This window comes from Terrapene carolina, unplaced genomic scaffold, assembly GCF_002925995.2.
Source record: "Terrapene carolina triunguis isolate 2854851 unplaced genomic scaffold, T_m_triunguis-2.0 Scaffold42, whole genome shotgun sequence".
NCBI classification, from domain to species: Eukaryota; Metazoa; Chordata; order Testudines; family Emydidae; genus Terrapene; species Terrapene triunguis.
In genome coordinates, this window is record NW_020664393.1 from 51,910,523 (window position 1) to 51,929,130 (window position 18,608).

Consider the following 18,608-nt stretch of genomic DNA (forward strand, 5'->3'; position numbering starts at 1 on the left):
TACAATATGCTGTATATATAGATAAAGTTGCAGAAAAAGTATATTACAGTTGTATTACTTTAGAAATGGTATGAAATCATGTATCCAAGACTACCGTATATACTTGTTTATAAATGGGTCTACACCAAAATTTGATGATTTTAAACTCTATGGAATCATTGAATTGAATATCTTATACATTGTCGTTTTGTTTACCTGGAGTGTCTGCAGGCATGGAGCCCCTCAGCTCCCCGTGGCCACGGTTCGCCGTTCCCAGGCACTTCCCGCAGCTCCCATTGGCTGGGAACAGCAAACCGCGGCCATAGGGAGCTGAGGGGCTCCGTGCCTGCAGACGCTCCAAGTAAACAAAACGTCCTGACGGGCCGGGAGTCAGCGTTTTCCAACCCCTGAAATATGGGGTCGGCTTATGAAAGGGTCATACATTTTTTGCTATTTTTACCTATCTATTTTAGGGGGTCATGTGAACCCGCAGTGTTCTATAAACTATGTTTTATGTATGGGAGTCTAAGAAATTCCTATTCCTTGCATCTGATGTTCTTTATTCTTTTTTCCACTTCAACTAATTTTTTCACTTTTTGTTTTTCGTGATCTATTAAAGTGATGCAGGAGAACATTTAAATTAAAAAAATCATAAATTGTTAGTTTATAAACCATGGGGCCCAGAGCAACCTAGTTATACCGACCTAGGCCCCGGTGTAGACAGTGCTATGTCAACAGAATGGCTTCTCCCATCGATTTCGCTACAGCCTCTCAGGGAGGTGAAGTGCCTGCACAGACAGGAGAAGCTCTCCCGTCAGCATAGGTTGCATCTTCAGTAAGCGCTGCAGCGGCACAGCTGCACCAGTGCATCTCTTTTAACTAACTTTTTTTCCCTTTTCCTTCTAACTTACTTTCTTCTACTTTATTCTCTGACTATCATCATTCATGATTTCACTTTACTCTGAGTCTTAAATATTATTTGGTTCATTTACATGGGAATTTTATCTAAGTAAATCTGGAATTTGGCTCTCTTCATATTTACAGTATCATATCTCCTATTGCCAACTCCAAATGTTCAAAAATCATAAATACCTCAAAAAATCATGAGATTGACTTTAAGATCATGAGACTTAAGAAAGTAATAAATGTGGAGTTCTTGTGATTTGCGTTCTGGTTTCTGAGCCTTTAACGTGCACTTGGACCATGTTTCCAAGCTTTTTTTTCAAGCAATGAAGGCTAGAAAGTTACCAGTACTTTTCCTTTTAATGAAAGGTGAGACTCTCACAATATCACTTGTTTTCAGGCGCTGGGTCTTTAAATAAAACATAATATATCCCAAGACTCGTGATAAAGTTGCAAGAGTTGGCAACTCTGAAAACTTACCAGAGTAGTAATTTAGCAGATTTGAAATGAAGAGAAATCTTTTCCCTGTTTTACATCTGAGGTTTTTAGCTTTCTTTTCTTTGTACAATGTAGATTTATATTTTGCTGTGGCTTTTTCATATAAATAGAGAAGATTTGTCTTTTAAAAGCTTAAACATTGCAAGAAGAATGAATGTTTATTGCCTGAATTTTCACCTTTCCCTCTCCCCCAAGTGTGTTTTTTGTTTTGTTTTTCCTTAATACTTTTTTGCCCTAGGTCTCAGTCTTGCTCCCTTTAATGTCAGTGGCAAAATTCCCTTTGACTTTAGCAGGGTCAAAATTAGGCTTGTAGTTCTGAGTAACACTAAAACTATTTAAACAAAAATGGTGCGAATATTTGTTTTGAGCAGTAAGAGCATGCTTAGAAGAGAACTGCAGCAGGTTTTCCTCCACTGTAGCTTACTGGGGAGCTGTTGCAGAGAGGATTGGGTGTTGCTTACAAGCTGCCAAGTTTTGATGAATTGGGACTGAGAGTTTTGTTTACTTTGTAGAGACAATCAGGGGGAAAAAAGAGACAAGACTTTAGGGAATATTGCAATAATAATGAGAGAACAAGTGTCTCCTGTTCTTGCCTTTATTTCCACAAAGCTTCAAAGGATCCCTTCCTTTTCATAGCAGAAATATTAATCACTAGTGGCTATCACAGATAGTGTGTAGTTGTTAAAAGTTTACCTAGAGTTAAAGCTCCAGAATACTAATTGTTGCAACTTGTTCTTTAAGCAACTGTTGTAAAATACCTATGGTCTTAAAGAATTCTCTTTATATTCCATATATAATGTTCTTTGTGCTTTCCTGGGTAAATCTGATTACATGATCCTGTTCAACTTGAATATTTTTTTTTATTGTAAGAGGGTAGTGATGCCCTCACAGCTCATAACCTAGATATCTCTAAGGTAATCACGCACAAGACAATTCACATAGAAATTCTTTACAACGTAATATATTTAAATTTCACATTTCTTGTTCAACTATTGTTTTAGTTTTCATGTTTTATTTCTCATCACTATAATTGATTCATATTGTAAATATACCTAGGTTCTCCTATTTGCAGATTCAGCAGTATGCTATTTTAAAACTACTAACCTACTATTCATGTTTCGTAATCCAAAATCCTGTCTGTCCACTTAGCATCGCCACCCATCACCATGTATCTGAGTACCTTCCATTTCAAATCAGTAGCAGTAGTGAACTCCCTAATGAACTGCTTGGAGTCTCCAGCTGTCATCCCTTTTTAAGGAAAAAACTGTGTTGTTTTTTGTTTCCTCGTGTTTTAGGTTGTTTTGATTTGTTTGTTACATATTTTTATTTTTTGTGGAAGGTGCTTGAGTAGATGGGGAGGCAGAGTGTCAATGTTGTGAGTTATTCTCTCCATCAGTGTTTATTAATTTGGCAATATACTAAAAATTATTTCTTTCCAAACTGTAACAGTAGATTTTTATCCTGTGTTTTGCTTATAGTAGCAAATATATTTTTTCTGCTGTCTCAATATGCACACACCCAACTCCTCAATTTGTCACATATTTAACAAAAAAATACTGTTTGGATGATTAATTACCTCACAATTTAAGCAAATCTTTATAATTACATATTCAACTATGACATTATTAAATTAATGTAGAATTGTTTTGTTTCATCTTGTTTCAGTAATTATTTAAAACCATATGTATTCATTTCAGAGAGCAACATTCTAAGTATTGATATTTTTACTATAGATATGTTTTTCTTTCAGATATTTTAATTACTTAATAGAAAGATGATCTTATATTATTTTCATTGTGCTCATTGGTTCTGTGCTAACTTCTTAAAATGTATTTAGATTATTTTCTTTGGTTCTATGTTTAGTGTATTTTTTATCTTTAGGATATGTTTATTGTGCTTTTTTTTAGGCAAGGTTTGTTACATTTGCAGTACTAATATTCTCAGTATATTTTTCCTTTGTTATTATCCTTATATTAAGACCATCAAAAAGATTTTTTTTTTAATCAAAAGGCTCAACATCCATGCCTCATAGGACAGTGGAAGCTGTGTTTGGGTTTTTGTTTTGGTTTTTTTCTGGTAGATTTGCCCTTTTCTACTAGAATGGGGTCTTCCATGTCAGCTCCTTTGGCACTAGTTTTCTTACTCAGCAGGAGGAAACTGAAAGACATGCCTTTTATGCAACATGATGTGGTGGTGTCACAGAGCAACAAATCAAAGTCCTATTGTTTAGACCAAAATTCTTATTGAGCTCTGTTAAGTCGGTTAAGTCTTCAAAGACAGCACTTTCCGTGATTCTCTCATTAGATTGCTTTTTACTTTTTATCAGTAGAGCTTGATGAGACTTAACTGAAGATTCACAAGAGTCATATTGCAGTTTGGTCTTTGCCTTTTTCATCCTCCATTCTCCCTGTGAAATTCTACTGAACTGCTTTTAGAGCCCATTATGCTCATAACCTTCCCTTCCACCGTGATACACACATAGGTCACCTTGCAGAGTCTTTTGATAACAAAGATTCACAATCATCCACCTTCTAAAAAGATTTTTAGTAACTTGCTATTGCTTCTCTCATGCTTTCAAGGTCTTTCTCAACGTTTTTCTGTCACAGCAGTTTAAAGATAATTATTCCTCTGCCTCAATCTGAAAAAAAGCCACAGATTCAATTTTTGGATGTTAGAAATTGTACAGTAGGTAAAAAATATAGAAGTATTTTTGTTGGTTTCTTTTAAAAAATTATTCTAGAGTAAAATTAAATCTTTTTATGACCAAACTCCTTGAGATACAATTTATAGGAATGCCATAGATTTTTTTCCAAGGGAAGTTTATTTGTTTATGTTTTATATCTAAGTATTTTGAGGGTTGTAACACTTACAAACCGGCAAAGACTTGTAAAGTCTAAAATAAAGTAATGATCGTTATTTTTCCTCAGAAAAATAAGTTTACAATTGTTTGTTAAATTAACATAATGTAATGTTTCCATATGGGTGCTGCTGACCTACACCAGTTGTACCTAAGAGTAACCACATCAAAATCATTTAACAAAAATGAAGATAGATGTTCCTAGATCCAATATGGGGGGGAGGGGATGAAGCTGATTTATCTGAGAACAGTTTGGATCTCAAACTTGATTGTCCAACAAGTAAAACATCCCAGGGTTTTTCTGTAAACAAAGTTAGTTCTTAAAATTAAGATGTGTATGCACGCACGCACGTTTCTCCCTTTCTAAAGGACAATTTGCTGATCTGATTTGACCTGCAGTTACAAAATATTGGGTAGGTTGACTGATTGGCGTGCCCTATCAGAGTTTCAAGTTAAAAGTTGGTTTCCCTCCTCACCGGATGGCAGCACTTCCTTTTACCACATTTTCATGAGACCATATGCATAGCTATGTGCATTCCTCCCAAAGTGCAACTTGCCAAGCAGAATAATTTAGCCAAGTAACTAACCAAGCAAGCAAATCATCCATTTTTTCTGCTATTCAATAAGGTATGCAAGGAAACTGAGGTGGGAGGGCAGTGCCAGTCAATGCCTTTGGGATTTTTAAGTTCAGGTTGGCAGTCTGTTCAGTGCACAGTAAGTAACTGAATTTCAGTTGTCTGATCCTCGTGTATACTTGCCCTGGCTGCTGGCCAATAAAATTTTTCCAGACATGCTTGGATCACATTACTATAGTAAAAATTATTTTACTTAAAAGAATTCTAACTATATTATCAAGATTTATTCCAAGAGAGGTAACAGAGAGAGAAATAAAAACACCAGTGTTTTGGATCCTTTTGGGATGTCAGCATGGGTCACAAAGCGTATAAAATAATAAAAAATCTAGGAGTGGAAGCACGGTATTGATCTTTTCCTTCCTGTGGACTGGCTGCATGCTGCAGTAGTCTTTGATGGACGCTGTGACATCACAGCAAGGTTCATACTAATGGATCGCATTTGAATGGTTTCTGGCCAGCTGCCCTGAATGAAGTAGCACATCATTTGTGCTTAACAAATAATAAATTAATAATACAAATAAAGTATATTTGTAGGTAATACTGTGCTGGATGCCTGTCCTAACTGAGCTGTTGGGGACTTTCAGCGTGTACCAAAATTGGTATGTGACTTTTTGCAGGACACTATGAGTTCCCATAGCTTTCTGCATTAGAAAATAATTAAATGAGTTTCTCTACTCACACAGACGAAGTGTGATTTATAAGCCAGATACAGTTGGCCTTCAGCTCCGTTCATCTCTCTAACATAAGGTGACACCAACTTTGGTGATACAGCTTAGTAATGTGGTTCTTGGTTACTCCTTCCCTTTCTGCCTCTGATAGCATACCCACACACACACTAGTGGCCTCATGTGCAGCAATGTAAAGGATCAATAACTTTCCAAAATAGACAGTCCCAAATCTTGTTTACATATTCTATGATTTGTTAGTGAGAGGCATGTTTCCTCTGTGGCACTGCCTGTGACCTGGGAACCAAATCAGGTCTCCCACATGACATTACTGCTGCCGTGTTACTGGGTTTTATTGGTTTTACCAAGAGAGCCAATGATACAGCCTTGTTCTGAGTTCTTTTCAGGGTTGTTATTGGTATGACACCTTCATCAACAAAAATTGCTTCTAAGCCTTCAGATTTTTTTCCATCTTATAGTCCACATTCTCTGAAGCTTTGCTATACAAACTGGACCTAATTTGCCTTTTACTTGACACAGAAAAATCTATTAGAGTATATCATGAGTTGCATGGATCATACCACACCAGTATGAGCCAACTTTTCTCCAAAATAACCATACTGTCTATGCATTTCTTATTATTACTTCTTAGCAGAATTATTACTTGAAGGTTGAATTAGAGCTCATTGATCCATCGTTGTGGTAGAGAATATGGCCAGCCTTAGGTCATGTTTGCCTTTTTAGATTTGCAAGATAGGCATTTAAGGTTCATAGCATTCTGCTACAAAACAGTTTTAGCTTAGTGTTCCCTCATGAAGAGATTCTGCAGTTTGGTTGTCCCCAGCTTGCATGCCTGGCTCTCTAGCGATCTAGGCATTTTTCCTTATCTTGTTTTGTCCTGTATTGTGCTTGATCACTAGTCAGTATAAGGACATATTAATCTCTTTGCTTTTGGTTTGATAACTTTTTTAAATGTTTCCTTAAAGGAATTACAAAGGCATTTTTGCTTTCTTAATCTGTATTGTATACTTGATGCTTTATGCAACTAGTGTGTACTCCTACAGAGGGAACACTTCAGTCTCTAAGAGGAGCCTTTGGGGATACTTACCTTTGGAGAAAGGGAATTTACTTAGATGTAATTGGAGTTCTCTTAAGGTCATAATTAGTGAGTGGTTTTCTGGTTAAGATTCTGTCTTGTTTAAAAAAAAATCTTTAGAGACAATGACACATTGTATATTTCCCCCTTTGACACATGTGCCTCATAAGAGCAGGAACAAAATCTCATCATCTTTCTAAAAAGTTCCTGAGTCCTGTTTATGAGAACTGGACGATAATCCCTTTAGTTTAGAGTATGCCATCAGGTTAGTGTACTAGACTTATAGGCAAGTGTTCTCTCTCTCTCTCTCTCTCTCTCGTCTTCCCCCATCATAGTTTACCCGTTTGTTACTAATAACTTGTTTCTTAGGATCAGATTCTTCCCTCGGATAGTTTTTCTCAGTGTCCATTGAAGTGTGCAAATACCTGAGAGCAAATAAGGTGCAGAGTGGGTCTGAGTCTCAATGAAGTTAATTAGGATGCTTCAGCTACTCGCAGGACTGGGTCCTTAGATTACTGTATCTTTTTTTGCTTTCTAATAACATTAAAAGAAAGCAATCTTTTTGTTGAAAATATTGGTTGAAGTTCTCTTTCCCCTTCCGTTTGGTATCCTTCTGTCTCACTGCAAGGAAAACTTTATTCAGTTTGGGATTCACAGTGTAATGAGTCCTTCCATAGGAACACTACTGTCTTCACAGGAGACAATATTTAATACGATAAAAGCTGAACTGAAGGGGTAGGGGGAGAGGTAGGGAGCTGGTTGGTGTTTCAGGGCAGGGATAATCTTAGCGCAATGGATCCCAGATCCTTATTGGGGCTTTGGGTACTATTACAATACAAAGTAATGATAATAGAAACTCAAATAATATATTTTACTTCCTTGTTTTTCTTTAATTGCACATCAGATTTCATGTACTTATGTCACAGTATTCCTCTTGTTAACTTTTTGTCGTTTAATTTGCTATTTTCATTCTCTTACCTAGTTTCTTTTAATGTATGTTGGTTTTCTGTCTTTATTTTTTTCTTTTCGTCTCTTTTTTTTTTTTTTAGGGGCCCTTCAGATCTGCTTTTTATTTATTTGGAGGAAGCATGAGTGCAGGGGACTGGACTAGATGACCTCTCGAGGTCCCTTCCAGTCGTATAATTCTGTGATTTAATTTGCATTTAATTTGTGTTGCTTTCTTATTTGGTTATCTGTCTTTCTCAATGTGTGTGTCATCTTTGTTTAAAAGGTACCATTAGAAAAGCCATCTTAAATTTTTCAGTACTATTTGTAAATTAGGGATTATTGTATTTCCGTAGCAACTCTGTAGTTAAATCGTAGATGAGTTTCCATTCTAAACCCTTATTTTCAGTTGCTAATAAATTCCTCTAATTTCTTTTGGACTTCTAGACACACAGTATGCTATTATTTTAAGGATAAATTAGTTGCACACTTTTACCATTGTGATTATGCTTGTCTGTATATATTTATATTTCTCTGTCCAAAAATATATGATTCTATAAAGTAGCAAACATTTTACTCATTTAACATTTAGTTATTTAATCAAGGGAAGAAGAGAATTTAGAGATTTTAATTCCTAATCACTTTCTCTAGTGAATATGCCTAGGAAATGTTTTAAGAAATACCCTATAGACTATAGTCAACAATATGCATTGATAACTGTAGCAGTCAAATTCAGTAACATTTCATTATGGTTCTAGGTTCCATGGTTCCCTTTTCCATGCGGATTTTACATGCTGAACTTGAACAGTACCTAGGAAATCCCCAGGAGTCACTTGATAGACTGCACAGCATGAAAACAATCTGCACAAAGGTAAAAGCTTCTTTAGACCAGAGGTTCCCAAACTTTTTTTGCTGTGCCCCGTTCTACAGGGGAACCACATAGCCCGCCCTCCCCCTTCCAACTCCTGGTTGTCCAAGGCAGAAAGTGACTCATTGAGGGGAACAGGCGATGCACACTTGGGACGTCGGCAGGGCCTGACTGGCTCCATGCCTGGAGGGCTCCATGGTGGTGTGGAGCGGAGCAGACTAGGGCTCCTTGTCCTTCTCCCCATGCCAAGAGCTTCTTGCTTCTGCAGGCTCTGGAGGGTTTAAAATACATGGGGCTGCAGCCGACTGGGTGTCTGAGCAGCAGCAGGGCAGTACAGTAACTCCTCGCTTAATGTTGTAGTTATGTTCCTGAAAAATGCTACTTTAAGCGAAACGATGTTAAACAAATCCAATTTCCTCATAAGAATTAATGTAAATGGGGGGGGGGGTTAGGTTCCAGGGAAATATTTTTCACCAGACAAAAGAATACAGTATACATTTTAAACAAACAATTTAATACTGTACACAGCAATGATGATTGTGAAGCTTGGCTGAGGTGGTGAAGTCAGAGGGTGGAAGAGGGTGGGATATTTCCCAGGGAATGCCTTACTGCTAAATGATGAACTAGCACTCGGCTGAGCCCTCAAGGGTTAGCACATTGTTGTTAATGTAGCCTCACACTCTACCAGGCAGCATGAATGGAGGGAAGGGAGACAGCATGGCAGAGAGAGACAGAGACACACACCATGTGTGTGAGAGAGAGAGAGACGCGCATTGCCCCTTTAAGCACGCTGACCCCACTCTAAGTACACTGCCTTTTTAAGTAGATTAGCAAGTTGAGACAGCAGCTGCTGCCAGCAAGCTCCCTCCGTCCTGAGCTCTGTGGTGTCCCCCCCGCTCTGTGGATGGGGTCCAGGAGGTGGGGGTGGGGAAGGTAGGGGTACACCCTGACATTAGCACCCCTCTTCCCCCCACCTCTTCACAGCAAGCAGGAGGCTCCCGGGAGCAGCTCCAAGGCAGAGGGCAGGAGCAGCACATGGCAGTGTGGGAAGGGACAGCTGAACTGCCCGGCAATTGATAGCCTACTAGGCGGACGCCGGACAGGGAACTTAGGGGAGCAGAGAGCTGATAGGGGGGCTGCCGGTCCATCCTGGTTCCAAGCCCCCACCAGCTAGCTCCAACAGGCTGCTCTTCCTGCAAGCAGTGGACAAAGCAGGCAGCTGCTAAACAACGTTATAAGGGAGCATTGCGCAACTTTAAATGAGCATGTGCCCTAATTGATCAGCAACGTAACAACGAAACAATATTAATCGGGATGACTTTAAGTGAGGAGTTACTGTACATAGGAGAGGACATAGGGAGTCCCCAGCAGTCAGGGAGGTGAGGAGAGGGAGAGTAGCAGGCTGCTGTTGGGACAGGACTGGGCAGAACTATGCCCCCTGAAAACCTCCTCATACCCTCCCCCACCCATCCCCCCGGGCAGTGCACCACACAGTTTGAAAACTATGCTCTATACAATAGAATCTCTTAATGTTTATGCAGGTATATTTTCCTGCCTTTACCCAAAGCATCCGGTGTAGGACTAGATTTAGGCTTTAGACTAGCCTGGCAATGAGGTGGTATTTAGGTGCAGGAATTGCACAAGGAAGGGATTGTGCCACTCCTTCCACAGCTTCTGGGGAGTAATTTACTTTCACTCCTTTTTGGGATGTAGAATTCTTCCCTCTCTCCCCATGCCTGCCAGCTCTGTTGACTGAGGTAAGGGGGGAAATAGCTGGGGAGAAACATGGCTGCACCTCTCTCTGGCTGTCACCCAACATCCTGATAGGGACTGTTCATGCCTGAGTAGGAGGGTGTATCTTCTTGTACAGCTGCATGAAACTAGAGCATAGTATAGCTCTTACTGACCAGGAAGTCTGCTATCCCCCCTCAAAAGATATTAGCACTCTGGATAACTTACAGTGGAAGTGAGAAGGTGGCTGAGGTAGTATCTTCTATTGGACCAACTTCTGTTGGTGAGAGAGACATGCTTTCAAGTTTACACAGAGCTCTTCTTATGTGTAAACTCAAAAGCTCATCTATCTCACCAACCGAAGTTGGTCCAATAAAAGATATTACCTCACCCACCTTGTCTCTCTAATATCCTGGAACCAAGATGGCTACAGCAACATTGTATACAATGATGGAAGTGTCCGTTATTTGGAAATTCTAATCAGTTATTTTTAAAGATTGAGATTTAGTGCAGTGTTAGTTCTTGTTTTTAACAAGGGCTTTTCAGTGCTGAAGTTAAGAGTAGTGCTGTTGTAGGTACTCCTTGTACACAAATATGACAAAAGCTTCCCTTTACAAAGTTTACAACAAATACCTCTTCTAGTATCTCAGATTAAGAGATACTGTTTTTATTTATTGTAAACACTATTATAAATTCCAGATTAGCTCTTTAAAGAACTAGCATACAGTTGTGATACTGAAAATTTTTGCAACTTTACCAACGATAAATAAATATGATTACCTCAGTGTTTGTCGTATTGGCTATACTTACTCTCAGAAAATCCTTGAATAATACAAATGCAGAAGTTAGATAATTTCCAACATTATTTCATTATTTAAGACAGTTGGCAAGTTTTACCAATGTATTTAATAAAACAAAACATAGAAGAATGACTAGGATTTTAAACCAAAAACCAGGACTCCATTCTTTCTGCTGTGTACAGGGTTTGGCAGATGAAGGGTTCTGTGGCTCTTGCCATACTGTTAGAAAGAAGAACTGTTTGGAAACACTTATGGGATGTACAGAGTTTGGCAACTGGAAGAAGTTCTTTTTGGGACATTTTTCATCATTTTGCAGAGTGTATCTGCTGTTGTTGGGTTTAGTGTGTGGGTAGTGTTGGTGGCCTCTCATCTGGGGGTCCCTTCTGGCCTTAAACTCTTACTCTCTCTGACTCTGACTTTTTGACCCACTGGCCTTATGTCCTGCCTCTTCTCTGACTTTCCTTCACCTGCTCCTGGATAAGCACTCTTCCTCATCTTAAAGAAACTCACCTCCTAACTACTTCTGAGCTCAGCATCAGCATGGTACCTCCATATTGAATTTTGCATACACTGGCTGTCTGGTATTTGAAGTGCCACACTCTTTGGCATGTGTCAGAGCTTGCAGCTGGCTATATTAAAATGGGCAAATCCCAGTTATGATATAGTTAGCCATGATTCCCTGCCAGAACAAAGATGTCTGGTCAACCTTGAGATAAAAGATATGCATTTCCTCTTTTTATTTTCCTTTTTAAAGAAGATATTACTGTTCAGTTATTTTAAAGGCCTAACAACATATGGCTTTAGTTGTCTGCCATCAGATACATATTTTGTCTTCCAGTGCACCTCTAAGACAGGAATTGCAGGAACAGGTGTAAGGGAGAGAGGAGGGAATAAAGAGGAAGATGCACAAACAGGACAGATGAGAAATTTTACACAGTTGGTAATTTAACCACCTAAAACATTTGAAATTGTTTAGAAAAAAAATACTAAATCTGACATTTCTGCATATATAATTGGTCGCACAAATCTGTTAATCAGGACCTTGTCTGCAGTGTTCATAAGTAGAACACATTCTCCACATTAAAAGAAAAAGTCATGGGACAACCAAAAAAATAACATTAAAAATAAGGGGGAATTGATGATGGGGGAATCTTTGCAGCCATAAACCAATAGTGTTTTGTTTTATTACTTTAAAATTGAAGGAGTAATATTTCAAAATCCTTAGCCCTCTTTCTCATTTACAGAAGTGTCTATGGATCCCCATTATGTAAATGTGATGATCTTGGAATCATAAAAGCTAGAGGTGGGAAAAGACCTATTAGCTCACCTTCTAGCTCCCTGCCAATGCATGATTGTTTTCTAACGCTTAGTCTAGTTTTTAATGAACCAGCCTGTGAGGTTGACACCACTTCCCTTGGGAGACTGTTCCAGTCTAATACTAATACAGTCTCATTGTAAGAAAATTTCCTCATATTCTGTTTTCCTTTACTTAATTTCATCACATTACCCCTAACTTAAACTTCTCTGTATAATCCTAAATATTACCTCTCACTCCTTGGTGTTTACACCATTCAGATATTTGTAGACATCACGTTAGCCAATCTATGCACATCACATTTAACTCTTTCATTCTGCTCTTAACTCAGTCTTTCCAGTCCCCTGATCATTTTACTCTTATGTGAACTCCCTCACATTTGCCAGTGTGTTTCTATAATCAGGTACACACAATTGCACTCAATATTCAAGATGAGGTCTGATGATGTTGCACTCAAAACTTCATAGGGCATGAAGTCATCTCTAAGGCTCAGCCAGCCAATCAGTTTTAGTCAGTAAATACTTAGTCATGTTACAGTATAAACCAGGGGTGGGCAAACTATGGCCCCCGGGCCACATTCGGCCCACGGGACCGTCCTGCCCAGCTCCCGAGCTCCTGGCCCGGGAGGCTCGCCCCCGGCCCCTCCCCTGCTGTCCCCCCTCCCCCGCAGCCTCAGCTCGCTCGCTCGCTCCGCTGCCAGCGCAATGCTCTGGCCGGCGGGGCTGTGAGCTCCTGGGGCAGCACAGCTGCAGAGCCCGGCCTGACCCAGTCTCTGTGCTCCGTGGTGGCGGCAGCGTGGCCCGGCTGTAGCACCATCAGCCACCGGTGCTCCAGGCAGCGCAGTAAGGGGGCAGGGAGCAGGGGGGGTTGGATAGAGGGCAAGGGAGTTCGGGGTGGTGGTCAGGGGGCAGGGGTGTGGATGGTGGTCGGGGGGAAACGGGGTTGAATGGGGGTAGGGGTCCTGGGGGGCAGTCAGGAAGGGGGGGGTGGATGGGGTGGCAGGGGGCAGTCAGGGAACAGGGAGAAGGGGTGGTTGGATGGGGCAGGGGTCCCGGGGAGGGGGGGGCCATTAGGAATGAGAGGAGGGGTTGGATGGGGCGGCAGGGGTCCAGGAGCAGTCAGGGGACAGGGAGCGGGGCCGTGTGGATGGGACAAAGGTCCCAGAGGGGCCGTTAGAGAACGGGGGGGTTGGATGGGGCAGGAGTCCTGGGGGGAGGGGGCAGATAGGAGGTGGGGACCGGTCACGACCCCCTCCCCTAACCGGCCCTCCATACAATTTACGAAACCCGATGCGGCCCTCAGGCCAAAAAGTTTGCCCGCCCCTGGTATAAACTGTAGCCAAATGGGCAGGTCCTATTCAAGAGAGCTCAAGGATTGACATAACCAAAGCTTTTCAAGTCAATATCAAGGGGCATAATCAAAGTTTCTATGGTCAGTTAGTACAACTCCTGCCTGCGTAATCCTTATTAGGATTATAATATTAGTATTATAGAGTATTATAATTCTCCCATTGTGATAAACACCAAATTCACACAGAAAAATAAAGATTACCCTAATCAGGGTCATGCATGTATAGCTAGAGTTTTGTTATGCATTCCTTATGCAGATTGTTGAATGGAAACTTTTCCCAGAATCCAGTTTTATTTAATCAAATATATAGCTGTGGATAGGCCTCAAGGAGGAATTTAGATCCTGTACATTTTTCCCCTGAGTTCAAATATAGCCATGAGTATAACCAGTGAAACAATCACAGGAACTGCAGAATTGCATGTCCTACAATTTGTGTCTCATTGCAAATTCTGCCTTTTTCTGCAGAACTTAAGCTTCTTGTTTTAGGGCAGGGAAACGGGATGGAAATTGCTAGTGCACTGTGTGGTGCCACTAGCCTTCCCTGCATAAATCAATATGCTGTTAAGCCAGCATTGCAGAGAACTGTCTCCAGACAAACAGTAGCATCAGCAGCAAAGGTATGAACTGTTTCTTCCATTCACTTCGATGATGTGTTCACTTGAAAATCTAGCTGGGACCACTTAAATGCTAATACCACCGTGAAATAAACTCTAACAAACACTCACCCGGAGACAAAAATTTAAAAAGAAGACAAAGCTGCCTTGGACTAAAATCATCCCTGGTGTAACCAGAATGAAATCAGTGTAATTACTTCAGAGTTGCATTTAACCCATGATTATCTTCTGTTGCAAAATAAACTCTTTCCTTTTGCCTGCCTGTTGACTAAAATGGCCATTTTTTGTATGCAGTTGAAGAGGTACTAGGCTCCTAGCTGCATCTTTTGGCACCTAAGTGCCTTTAAAAATCTATTCCTTAAGTTCCTAAACTCCATTTTCAAAAGGCTCTTAATGCCTAAGGCACTTTTAAAAATAGAATTTAAGCTCTGGAATCAATTGATCTCTTTTGACAATTTTACCCTATTTCTTTTATTGTTTGGAAAGCACAAAGCACATTTTGAGTGCTACTGCACTGTAAATAATCTCTCTTTAAACTGGCATGAGCTGAAAGCACTAGGTACGCAGTGCACTCGGCCCCCAGGAGAGGGAATGCCTCCTATGTTGCTGATAAACTAAACCCACCAGCTAATTAAAGAGTGAGTGGTTTAACAGGCTCTTAAGGGAGTCCCATTCAGTCTACTGTGACCAAAAAGATGAAACTGAAATGCAGTGATTTATGAGGGGATGGGAAGCAGCAAAAATAGGGTAATCTTCAGGAGTCAGAGAGACATTTGGATACACCATAGCGGGACTGGAGAAATGCAATTGGCTTACATTACAAATGAAACTGTAGATATATATGTTTTCAAGGTGCAGATATCTTAAGTCAGAAGCTCCAATAGTTATACATACTCATTCTCCAGATAATCCAGCAAACATAATTTTTTGCTCACTCCATAGCTTATATTATTTAAAATCTCTAATAAATAAAAAACAGCAACAAAATCCCAACTTTGGGAAGGAAATGGAGCTGAGAGTTAGAAGGATTGTTATTTAATTAAGAACAAAAAAGACAAATTCGATTTAAAACCAGAGCATCAATGAATTTATGGGATACATAAAATAAAATTTTAAAAAACCTCTTAGTTCTCTTCTGGAATCAGTTTCACGTTTTTGCAAGAGATAATAATCATTCTCTTCAGGGGCATGTTTGATATTTTGCTTAAAAAATGCATTTGTCCCTGGTGTATGCTGTCTTTTAATGCTTTGTGAGTATCATAAACCTGAACTCTAACATCAGCACTACAGTACAAAGACTCTCTGTTATGATTGATCTAGCTATAGTAATAATCAGTGATTTTGAAATGTGTTCATGTGAAACACTCCTGTTTGAATTGTTTTACATACAGACTATGACAACTGTAGATAACTTGCGTATAATACAAAATGCTGCCTAATTCCAGAATGCCTGTTTAAACTCATGTTCGTTTTAAACAATTTTCTACAGATATTAGAAAATTTGGAGCAAGGTTTAGCAGAAGATGGAAGTATGACTAACATTACACAAGAGAACACACAAGGTAGGCATTTTTTTAAATTTCTTTTTACAGGCAGTGTATTTTTATCACTTGCCCAAGTATGCCAAAAGTTTTCACAAGACTGCCCCAAAGCTATTAAAAGAGTACTTTTGTGATTTTATAGTCTCTTCAGCCTCTGAAATGATGCACCTTATATTTTTATTTGCTGGAATTCATTTCACAGTTTCACCTTTTATTTTGATCAAATTGGTGCAGTAAATCAAATCTCCTTTGTAGTTTGAAGAAACAAAGAACATGGCTGCCATTCTGTAGTGTTAGGTGTACAAGAAAATCAATTCATTGCTGAGGCACTAGAGAGAGACCAGAGGGGCATCTGTGTTAAGAGGCTCATTGCCTCCATCAGTCTTCTCCCCTGAAATCTGAGAAACTTCTTTAGATCCAAATTTTCCCTCCTTCCCTGTTGGTCCCAGCAGATTATATTAATTTGGAGGGTCTTTTGCTATGTATTACCCTATTTTGATTTAACATTTATGGGAGACATTTTCTTTTTTCCTTTTCATTTTAATTAACTTATTTATTCAAGATCATGGGGCAGGAAGAAAGGGGATGTAGTCAGGAGTTGCTGTTTGAGAATGCTGACAAGAAAAACATTCCTTTTTCCTGATAATTTTTTTTTGGGGGGAGGGGGCAGCCCTATAGTACCTTTTCTCACGGAGTGTGGGGGGACACAAGGCCTTGCACCCCCGGCTTCCTGCGATTCACCATGACTCTCAGCCAGCCAGTAAAGCAGAAGGTTTATTTAGATGACAGGAACACAGTCCAAGACAGGTCTTGCAGGCACAGACAACAGGATCCCCCCCAGTTAGGTCCATCTTGGGGTCCCAGGGCCCCACAGCCCCCTTGGGAGGTCAGAGCCCTGTCTGCCTCCCAGCCATTCCACCAGCCAGCTCCTGAAACTCTCCCTTCAGCGACCCCTCCCACAGCCTTTGTTCAGTTTCCCGAGCAAAGGTGTCACCTGGCCTCTAACCCCTTCCTGGGTTCTCATGTTACATGCTCAGGTATTTTCCCTCAAGGCCAGTCTCCCATCCCCCAATGCAGGCCGTCCTAGCCAACCTCCCCTGCCTTCCCAGCCAACACTCCCCACTCAGCATTCACAGACCACATTAAGAACAGGGAGGGACGGGAAGGAAGGAAAAACACAGGTAAGGATGAGGAATAACATTTTCTAAAGTGTCTTAGGCACTTGAGAGCCTAAGGCTCACTAAAAATCAATGAGACTTGTGGATCTGGGCCTTAGTATCCCAACGAGACTTAGTCGCCTAAACTCCACTACAATCCATAAAACCCTGTTTGGCTGCCTCCTAACCCTAAATGCACTCAGCACCTAAATTTTTGCTTTAAAAGTTCCCAAGAAACCAAAGATTTTGCCTCTGTGCATGTGCACAACACCTCACTCATGGCGTCCAGATGCCTATCCTGCAGTGGGATCCTCAAATCAGGTGAAGATAGTCGGGGAGATGACTATCTCTCCTGCTGGGCCCAGTCTGGTAAGCGTGCTGAGAGCATGCTTACTGGATGGGGACTCTTCAGAATCCAGCTGGAAGAAGGGGAAGTGGTGGTGGTGCTGCCTCCCTTATAACATTTAGCACAGTAGTTAGAGCACTTGCTTGGGATGTGGGAGACCCAGGATCAATCTCCCTCTGCTTGATGGGGATACTGGATTTAAACAGGGGTCTCACACCTCTCAGGAAGGTGCTCTAACCATTGATCTATGGGATATTCTGATGTGGAGTACCCTCAATCTCTCCTGCTGAAGTTGGATATATAGTGAAAGAGTGATTGGAGCTGGGGGACTGGATCTTGGGTCTCCCCAGGTAGTGCCCTAACCACCAGCCTATAGTCTCATTTGCACTTTCTCTCTCTGGCCCTATGATTATGTAAGTATTAATATAAAGTGGAACAGCTTCAACAGGAGAGACTGAGGGAGCCCCACATCAGACTATTCCTTAACCCCATGGTTAGGACCCTCTTCCGAGACGTGAGAGGCCCCTGCTTAAACCCTTTCGCCCATCAAGCAGAGATGAGATTTGAACCCAGGTTTTCCACATCCTGGGTAAGTGTTCTAATCTCTGGGCTAAAAATTATAAGGGAGGTACCATCACCACCTCCTCCTCTAGCATTTCTTGCAAGGAACCACTTAGGCACCTAAGTTATCTGACACCATGAGAGGATTGCAAGCAGAACATAAGCACCTCCCTGACTTAAGCATCTAACTTTGTCAGAGGAGCAGGGCTTAGGACACACCCCTCCCGTCAGCCTTTCCCATTGGCTAGCTTAAACATCCCAGCATCATCTTTTTTATGAGGTAGCTGCCCCAAAAAATATGTAAGGGTGCTCAGTACACTGCTAGCTTTCAAGTTTTATGGGCTGACGATCATCCTGGATGTGCCAGGTATTTTGTACCTCAGAAGTGGCAACCCTAATCACTTTTTTGAAAAATGGGACTTAGGCACCTAAGTCATTTAAGTGCTCTTGAAAATTTTACCTGACATGAGTTTTTAGGCACTGTAATGGGGCAGATGAAACCCCTTACCATGTCTAGCAAGCTAGGGGTTAAAATGTCCTATCACAGGAAGCCAGAAGTCTTTCTGCCACTGCCAACAATCTATGAATTAACCTGGTTAACATTCCTCCAGGACACTGTTCCCCTAGAGGGTCTAGGACGGGGTAGGCAACCTATGGCACGCATGCCGAAGTCGGCACACGAGCTGATTTTCAGTGGCACTCACACTGCCCGGATCCTGGCCACTGGTCCGGGGGGCTCTGCATTTT

At 40.8% G+C, this 18,608-nt stretch overlaps 1 protein-coding gene across 1 annotated transcript in view; it reads left to right on the forward strand.

Moving 5' to 3' along the window:
* TRAPPC12 (trafficking protein particle complex 12) overlaps window positions 1–18,608 on the forward strand; it is an 80,991-nt gene that overhangs the window by 44,638 nt on the left and 17,745 nt on the right. Inside the window, exons 4-5 of the mRNA XM_026655182.1 lie at window positions 8,337–8,449; window positions 15,746–15,818. Of these exons, the coding sequence (XP_026510967.1) occupies window positions 8,337–8,449; window positions 15,746–15,818 (186 nt within the window). The remainder of the gene's footprint in view (window positions 1–8,336; window positions 8,450–15,745; window positions 15,819–18,608) is intronic.